This window comes from Orbicella franksi, chromosome 13 (assembly GCF_964199315.1).
Source record: "Orbicella franksi chromosome 13, jaOrbFran1.1, whole genome shotgun sequence".
NCBI classification, from domain to species: domain Eukaryota; kingdom Metazoa; phylum Cnidaria; class Anthozoa; order Scleractinia; family Merulinidae; genus Orbicella; species Orbicella franksi.
This window is the reverse complement of record NC_138157.1, coordinates 3922077-3931836: the sequence shown is the minus strand read 5'-3', so window position 1 is coordinate 3931836 and position 9760 is coordinate 3922077. Positions and strand designations below refer to the sequence as shown.

General features: G+C 44.1%; 1 protein-coding gene across 1 annotated transcript; it reads right to left on the bottom strand.

Annotated features, from left to right (window-relative positions):
* Positions 1–484: 484 nt before the first annotated feature.
* Positions 485–2392, bottom strand: LOC145466272 (uncharacterized). Its single transcript, XM_081449988.1, has one exon. The coding sequence runs from the start codon at positions 2390–2392 to the stop codon at positions 485–487; it is 1908 nt and encodes a 635-aa protein (XP_081306114.1).
* Between the last annotated feature and the right edge of the window lie 7368 nt (positions 2393–9760).

Below are 9760 nucleotides of genomic sequence, written 5' to 3'. Positions count from 1 at the left end.
GCTTGTCGTAATAAACGCTCAGCCCCAGCTTCTGCTGCTCGTAAGTGACCATCTGCCCGTCCCGCATACTGAAACCTCTGTTGGTGGCCATGTCCTTGCTTCCTTCCAGCGCTTCCTTAAAACGCTGCCACGTTATCTCGTTCTGCTTCTTCGACATCCCCTTCGTGCTGAACTTCTTTTTTTCGCCCCCTTCTCCATCTTCGGCGAAATAGCACTTCGAGCAAAGGGCGATCATCCGGCTGCCCTCGAACTCAAGCTTGAAGAGGCCTGGGGTCCGGCCGCTCCACTTGTCCCAAGGCAGCCACTGATTTTTTTCCGCCTCGAATTCGGCTTTCAACTCTGGCCGGACAATGTCTTCGAGCCGCTCGCGAGAGATCGCCATGTAGTTGCTGTCCGTGTCCATCTGGATGAGCTCGAAATCTCTTCTGTCCACATACTTGTCGAGAAAGTCGTAGTAGAATTTCAGCATCCGCAGCTTCGCCAGCTAATAGACAGCGATTCCAATCTGGAACGACCGTTTGATTGTAATCCGAGGCTTGCGGCTTTCCAGCTCGTAGGCCTGCCCGATCTCGTCGAGGTCTTCGAAATACGCGCTCCGCAGCGCTCTGTGGACAACCTTCTCGTCTTTCGCGTATATCACGTTCGTTTGCCGCTCCAGCGCTTCGATCAGTTTCCCGTAAGTGCTGTTTCCGGGCAGTTTAAACACTTCGGCGAGCAGCGCCTTGCTGCTGTCCGCGTCTCCTGTCCGGCGCGCCTCCGTCACCTGCTCCACGAACCAGGTAGGGATCTTGCCCGGTTCGTAGTCGATTGTTCTGGAAACCTTCGTGACAACCGCCCCATGGTTCACGTACCACAACAGCAGAGGGGCGTACACCAGCATCCGTTCTGCAGACAGCGCCCCCACGAGCTTTTTCCCGTCTCCGTGCTGTCTGCCTGTTCTTGCTAAGTAGTCTTCCATATGTTTCGGCACAGCTTCGGCAGGAACACTTTTGTTGTAAAAGAAGGGGCACATCTCCTCGAACATTGGCCGCAAACGTTCTGGGATCTCTATGCGAACTTCGGCGAAGCCGAACCACTCCCCGGCTTTCAACCGGCGAATCAGAACTTCGGCCGCTTCCGCTTGGCGGTCATCGTCGTAGTGCACGACCTTCTCCTTCCCGCAAGGCATTTCTCTGAGCATGGTCGAGAGATAGAGAGCGCTGGCGTCGAAACCGAGAATCTTTTTGCAAAGACGCGGTTCTTCGAACTGATGCGACCTTATCCGTGTCACACTGGCCTCGTGCCGTCTTGTGAAAACCAGGCTCGGCCCGCCAACAACCGCCGTTTTGAGCATTTCGTAAGCCTCTCTGCCAGGGCTGTAAAGGTCTGCGCCGCGCTCGATCGCCCCGCGGAGCAAATACTGAAAACTGATCCCTGGCATGGCCACCGCGTCTTTCAGAATGTCGATTCCCTTTTCGATGTAAAAGTTTCTCATCTTTTCGAGCGCCTCGAGGCCGGGCTCCACATCAAGATTGTTGTAGTAACACGGCCCGTCTTTGAAGGTGCGCATGCCCTTTTCTTTGAACAGCCGCTGGCACCCCTCCCACTCTTCCCGCGTGAGAACGTAGCCGCCCTTCAGCTTCGAATACCAGGCCTCGTATTCAGGGAGCCCGGGGTAATCCAGCTTTTCGTAGGTGTCGAACCATTCGTAGGGGAACCACGATTTCACTGTCTTGCATCCGTAAGCTTTCACCCATTTGTCATAGCTCGTCCCCGGACCGAGATAATTGATGATGTCGAGGAAACGGGCCCCCCTGGTGAGCAAGAACATGACTTTGTTCCCCTTTTTCGCGACCCTGATCTTCTTTTCTTCCTCGGCAAGAACGCTGGCAAAGTTGTTTTTGATCAGATTGAGGTCATAGGTGCCCGAGTTGAACCCCAACATTGGTACCTGGTCGCACCATTCGCGATTTTTTTCCCACTGCTCTTTTGGTAGCATGTGCACGTCTTCTGGAACGAACTCCGCGCGCACCTGGTCCTGGATGTTTTTCCCGCGTCTCTCCAGCTCTTTCATTAACTTTCGGACCAACTCCGCGGGGTCTCTTTCGCAGATGTGGGTGGGTCTTCTTTCGAGGGTGTCGCCGATGCTGACCGAGATCGGGATGTGGGCGTTTTCTATCGTCAACGCTCCTGTCGGCTCTTTTCGGTAGGTTTTGTCGCCATACGACTCGAAATCATAAATTATCCCGTGCGGGTACTTTTTCGTTTCCTTCTTCGGGAGTTCCCCATTAAGAATCCCAACTTCGCAAGACCATGCCTCGATTACTTCGTAGCCCATCTTCCGCAGAAATGCTGTGCGGTTCATGGTGGCTTGGTACAATTGTTCGGGTGTTTTACCACCATTCAGAATCATTTGTTCTCGTTAGCGCGGGTAACATTTTGGGCATCCGTGGAAGGGGCAGCCGTAGTATTGGAACACCGTCCTCGTTTCGTGGTTGTACCCGTCAACAGGAGAGGCCTTCATTTTTCCATTTCCCCGCATTAGCCATCTCTCACCTCCATGCCCGCACATTGCGTGGTGGATGTGGATTCCTCGGCGCTTCGCTTCTCGCTCCCGCCACAGAATCGCTTGTTTCGATGCTGAGCCCTTCGGGGGGTACATCACTTTCTCGAAGGCCGTCAGTGGCGCTTCCATTTTTGTCCCCGGGCAATATATTACCGTTTCCCCCGCCTTGCAGGTTTCGTGATGACGTTGCAGATTGCAGGTTTTTGTGAATCTCTGCCCGCAATGTGTGCATGCATAGGATTTCGCCAGCTTTGCGATGTCTTTTATCAAGAAAGCGTGACCTTCGTAGACACCTATCGTCAAAACGTTTTTGATTTTGGGGTTCGGGTTTATTCTGAGATGCCATACCACTTCACCGTCTGGAAGACGCTCAGGCTCGTAGACACGTATTCCGAGCCAAAATGAGACGGGCGAGCCCTCGTTCAGATGTGCTTCCACCTTGTCCAACTCATCTAGAGACGTTTTTCTGAAGTTTGGTGGAATAGCTTCGAGCTTGTAGAAACTCTGGGCCAGTCTTTGGGCTACTTTTGTACAACGATCTGTGCGCGCCCCTCGGTGCACAGCGAGGCACCGCCATAGGCACAGGTTGTCGTTGTACACGTCCAAAGATACCATCGCCCGGCTATGGGCAAGGTTCGTAGCCAGTCAGGCAAAGGCCCTGTTCCCACCAAAGGCTGCCTGTCAAGCACAACCTTTACGTCGACGTTGAAAAAGTCTTCAAAAACCCACTTCGTGTTGGGCCTTTCAACTCTTTCATTGTCGAGACGCAGTTCTTCCTGGGTGATAAGCCATTTTTCCACGTCTTCCAGTTTGTTAAACCACTGTGAGCACTTGGGGTTCGAGTAGTACACGATCACCGTTCCATCCTCAATGTTGCGCAACCGGTACGCGAAAACGTGCCTCAGATAGAACGACGTGCTTACTCTTTCGCGTATCTTCGCCATAAAGTCTGGTGTTAGGTTTCTCCCCAGACCTCTGATGAAGCGCCATCGAATGAAACGCCGGCCTTTACTCTCTTCCCCTTCGTTCTCTGCATCGTCGAACAGATCCAGAATCTCCTTCTGGTAGTCTGTCACTGTTCGGGTTTTCCGCGCAGGGAAGGGGTCGTACTCCCTCAGAAGCTCCTGCGGTTTTCTTAACTTTCTTTGGCGTGGTGGGGCTCTTGGCTGATAAGGCTTCGGAAGTAGTGGCTTTTGCAGACGCGCCTGCGTTTCCTGAGATATTGGTTCTTCCAGCACGTTCTGGACAACCTTTCTTACCGCTGGTGCGTTTTCTGTAAGAAGTTGATCCAAATACTGCAATGTCGCTGGATCTATTTTTGCGAGTTCTTCTTCCAGTCTTTCTTGATTGTTGTAAGCCATTGTACCTTACGTTATAACCTAAGATTCATTTCTCTAAATAGTGTGTTTCTTTCTTTCAGCTCGAGCAAAACAAGTTCAAAAAATTTTTTTGCTTTTTCACGCTTGCGGATAAGACGTTGTTTTAGCGCGTTACCGCCGCAGGGCTTGCAGAGACGGAAGTCACACAGAAGACCGACTCCGCAAACTCTGCAAGGCTCTGGCATTTTCATTCCTTTTTTCAGCTGGTAGTTATGCTGCCCGCAATACGCCCCGTAACAACGCTTTCCGCAGCTTTCTTTCCGGCCCCGCATCAGCCACCCGCACTTGTTTGGCGCTCGAGTCATCGCGGCTGGGGCGGTATAACAGCGGGCTCGCTTGTTTCTAATATGGGGCTTTCCTTTGTTGTAAGTAGTATAGGGGGAGTCAAGCAAATACTGTTTCAAAGAGGGAGCTGAATTTCACCGTTTCGCAGCCCCCAGGTTCAACCGGCCCGAGCTTGTGAGGGCCGGACTTGACGGCGGGGGCTGCGATAAGGTGAAGTAAAGCTCCCTCTGCGAAACGGTATTTGTTTGACTCCCCCTATACTACTAACAGTAAATCTTTAAATAGATAGTTAAATATTCAAATCTTTAAATACGCACAGTAACTATTAATATATACTTGTAATACACAATAATATGATTTATAACCTGATTTACAGTGAAACGAAGTTTTAGTTCTAATAGAATAATTTTTCTATGATCGGGAGAAAAATCGGTCATGCGAGACAGTTCAAAGGCAAAATTAACAATACCTTTTTTAAGGAAATTAACGCTCGTGTTAATTGTGCATTCAAAATTAATACCACTTAATATAACGTAAATTGAACGAAAAATTACTTCCCAAAAAGAAATTAATGGAAAAGGAGTGCTAACTCGACTTATTACAAAAAGGAATAAAATTTGTTCAGAGAACAGGAACAAATTTATTTTAACACTTAGAGCAAAAAAAAAAGAAATGCAAACAATGTTCGTGGAAGTGTTGTCTGTTCCGAGTTTGAGTATCCAATCAGAACGCGCGAAACTCTACCCGTTTGGTATGTAGTAATGACTACTATTCAAAGTAATAGGGAACCAAGTTATCCTTACAATAACAAACGTCGCCGAGAATTCTTTACCTCTCCAATAAAATATTCAAGCCAGGTTTCAACATAACGGCTTATTGCAGCTGTTGCAAGCTGTTTATGCTCATTATCAGGCGAAATGATTACAAATAAAACTATCGTAGTATGTACAGTAGGACTATCTTTCACTAAGGTACAGTGTACTAGCGAGTAGGTCAGCCATGCACAAAAAAAAAAACCTCTTTCAACAGCGGAGGTTGAACGACGCGTTTATCTATAATGCTGGTGCTGTTTATCTTTTAATACATAATTTCTGTCTTATTACACCGAGGAGTCTACAAGTTCTTTTCCGCGGAGCCGTAAAAATCGTGAAAGAAGAAGACAAAACACGTAGGAGCCAAACCACCCCCCTAATGTTCATGAAGACTATATTTGCTTGGTTTATATATTTCTGGACCAAGTTTGGCAGATGAGCTTTCTTTGTTCTCCAGTTTATTTTAATTTGGAAGTTGTGACAAAATGTCAGATTATGACGTCATAATTGATGACGTCACCAAAACGTGCTATAAGTTTTTGTAAAATCTGATAAAAAGATTATGTCATTGGAAAGGCCTTGACTTCAGGAGTAAAATGCCGGAAACCGTTTTTTGCTGTGATGATTATTTTTCGAGATATGGTAAGTTAAATATTTTTTTGCTGTCCCCCCCGGAATTTGCTTAACCATACTGTCCTTCCTAAGTCAGTCTCTCTGGTTTATTTTTTTCAGTTTTATTCTAGGAAGGCTAATAATCTAGAAAAATAGAAAGCTTGATGTTGTCAAAAATCGTATGGTTTTAGGAATTTTATTTTCGGCTTTGTTAGGATGGTATTAACAGTAAAAAAACGGGTGACGTCACAGGTTATGACGTAACAAAACTAATTTTAACGCAATAACACTAGAGGGATATTTTTTTATCCCGATTTTCTTCTTTATTTTTGCTTTAGTCATCTGGCACATCACATGTGCAACATAGCTGCATTTACTGGAACAAAATTACGGCTCCAATTTAGGGATTTTTCTCAAGGGGGGGACGCCATATTTTGCTGAGTTATTTTTCCTATTTAAAAATGCCATATTTCATTTAATTTTTGTGATATGGAAAATTTTTTTTCAGGTTTCAACTCCCCTTGATGTCCTCTTTCGAACACATTGTAAAACATATGCATATTAAAAACTTCAAAAGTGGCAAAAAACATGACGTCATCACTGTGACGTCACAACTTTGACATTTACTGACATTTTTCAAGTAAATATAATTGGCACCAGGTCTCCTGCTCATCTGCCAAGTTTGGTGTAGAAAGAGTCAATACTTTTTAAGTGATGCGAAATAATGTGAAATACCCAAGAACTGACGAAACATTTGGAGGGTGGTTTGGCCCCTACGTGAAAATTGAATCTGAAACGTTAGTGTAACAAACTGAGAAATGTAAATTACGCTGACTTTCAAGTTACGATAAAAACGATTAAGGTTAATAAGAAAAGAGAATAATTCCACTAAATTGATGAAAGGTTTGACTATTTACTAAGCATCATATCGATATAAACAAGGAATAAATAACATGAAGAATTTATGTTATAATAAGTTCAATGACACTTGACTACGTACAAATTAAAATGCACCAAAACTGAAGATGAGAAAACGGCGGGAGAAGTAATGAGAGGAAAGCTTAAAATTGCCATTCTTTAATCACTCTCCATTCAGTTAAAGACTTTTTCCTCGCTTGAAAAGCTAAGCTCAGGAAGTTCGGATGGAGTTCATGCTTCTTGTTCACCGTTTGCAAACGTTTGGAAAACCAACTAAAAGTAGAAATAATGCATTCATTTTAACCAGACGTTTGCCTCCACACCGAATATAACAGAGATCATCTTGCAGCAAAAGATCATTGCTTGCTTTGAAAAGCAGTGTGTTTTAGGCTTGGCTAAATCTATATATTATTTATGTAAAACACCAGTCAAGGGTGGCACCCGCGTGAACGAGGTCAATTTTATCTGTTGGTATGGTGGTTTTGGTTTTGAGTCTGACTGTAAACTCGTTACATTGCCTTTGTTCATTAAAATGTCGAAATCTGTTGCGTTAAACCTCATCATCGGAGGCAGAAGGCACGAAATATTTTTTTTAGCTCATTATCGCTCACTCTCAGAAATTGCCATCATTTTATTTATTTTTTCTTACAAAAGCCTTGTTGATAACAAAATTTTCCTTGGGAAACGTAAGGTTTATATGCTCCGGCAAATGGCCTCCAATCATTGGCGTGTCTTGTAAAAATACAGCAAGCAAGGACAGCAAGGAAGCAGCGATTCGTTTCTCTAATGAGTAAGTGTCGTAAAATTTTGGGAAACCTAAGGCACTTTCCATTCGACCAAAAACTCCGCTTCGCATTTTTGGAAATTTATGGTGGCGAATGAAACGGCGTTTTCCAGAATTTCCGGGAAAAAGGACCGCTTCGAGAGGTTTACATCCTAATATTCGGAAATTTCTCACCAGGGAATTTCCAATCCATTTGATTTTCCTCCCGGAATTTCCCAAATTTTCGGTTAAATCGTTCACTTTTCGGAAATTCAAAAGCTTCCGTATTTTCTGGAAACTTTCCTAGGAAATTTTCGGACCTTTTGGAACGTTTGGTTGAATGAAAAGAACCCATTAATTTTTTTTCGGAGACAGCGTGGTCGGTTCAAGGCCTCCACCCTGCCACTAGTGGGATTTGTTTCTCGGTAGTCCCCAATTTACATCCTCGGTCACACGTAAATAGCCAACTGGTATGCCTCCTACCAGCTGGGATTTTCAACTGTTACGTTTATTTGAAATATTTGTTTCCTTTGTTTCAGTGGCATGCCTGTAAACTAGCTAAGCTTAGTGCTTGTCCAGCTAAGTGCATGTGACCACTATAACTAAGATTTACATTTTTTACATTTTTTTACAATATGCTGCCGGCGATTATCCATCCATCTGGGCGATCAGTCATATGTAAATTATTACCTAGAACTCCTTCACGCCGATCTCTTTTGCAATACAATAGCCATGAACGAACTAGTTTTAAATTTGGGTTAATCTCTCCCTACAGTTACAAATTGAAAGATCAGGAAAATGCTGTGGACTGTTAGTCCATGTTTGTTCCTCCTTATGGATTGCGTAGCTGCTGGCAAGCAATGCGGAGAGGAACGGAGCGTAAATGGGATGGCTCTACAATGATTCGTCATTAAAAAATTCCTGGTAAGAGCTCTTCACGAGTGTGATATCTGCTGTGAAACAGAAATCACCAGTCAAAGCTATGATTACGTCACGGGTGAAAAGTCGCGCGAACTGAATAACCGCACCAAGAAAGCAAGATCAGAAAATTTCTGCTCAGTCCCGGCACGGTTTTACAAAAGACCCCTGAACGACAGGGGTATGTACGGTATTCCCTTCTTTGGAGTGCTCTATCGACGTTTCACTGAAAATGTCAAGTTGTAAATGCTTTAAAACACTGAGAGCTTTTTCAACTCAGTTCGTGGCGAGGGGGATAGTTAAAAACGCTCCAAAAACAAGTACGTGAACTTCCGGTTGTCGTCCTTGGTTTTAAGACGTCTGTTCTCAAACTCTCTATTAATCCATCCATCCCTAGGGTTAGTAAATCCGGTTTTCCCGAGGGTTCGTTCGTCAACGATCTTTGAAGGCTTTTTCAATTGAAAAGAATCTTTCATTCCTGTAGACTTCTAAGTGGCCCTATTTGCGACATTTTTGTGAACTTCATGAAGTAAAGTTCTCAAACCAGATACTTATTTTGTTTCCATATCTCAACTCGATTAATTGACAAGGCCTCGTGTGCCACTTAGGCACGAAGTGGACTATGTTTTTGTTGCTTTCTTTGTTTTATATAACATAAAAATTTCTCAGGAAACTATCAGACCCTAGTCGACCCTCGTTCGAGAGAAACACTCTAATATTATAATCAAAACCGCAGTTTAAGTAGTAACTTATTTCTTTTTCATTATTTCTATTTTCTGATCGAAGCTTTGGAAATAAAGGTAAGCGAAAGAAAAGGCGCCATTAGCAGCAAGTACTGGCTGGATCCAACTGCGAATGGAATGGCGGTTTTGGTTTATTGTGACATGGACTTCAAGGTTTATCAAAAATAGCTTTCTTCTCATGGGCTACACTACCCAGTAAACCTGAGATAATACTTCGATGACAGCTTACCTTCCAAATTGTTGCAGTGGCCATGTATTTACTGGGTAGTTTTAATGGGAAATGGCAGGCTTTTTCAGTGGTTTGCTCAGAAAGGGAGCTAAGGCTAGTCGAATTGTTCACATTTCCTGGTTAAACAAAATCTCTTCGAAAGGTCAAATTGGGTTAATTTGCATGGGTCCGCTCGCCTCAGAAATAACTTTTGCCAAGAAAAAAATTATATCACGTTCAAAAACAGCTCTTGTACTTGCTAGAATTGAATTTTGAAAGAATTCTACATAATACCGAGTATGTTTTGAATTGTTTGAAAACAATACGGAATTTTGATTTTCAAAGTCCAGAAATTTCGGTTCTCTTCGCTTGCTCTCCAGGAATTCGGAATTACAATTGTAAGTCTAAATAGTATCAAGGACTCTTAGCAATACCTCCTAAGTAAAATTATAAACTACGGAAAGCCACTATGCGCCTTCACGCGAGTTCGATTATCTGATCATGAAATTTGACCTCATTTCTGTGATTTTTCGGCTTCACGGGTTGTCGACGGTTTTTCGTTATTTTCTCAAAAAAT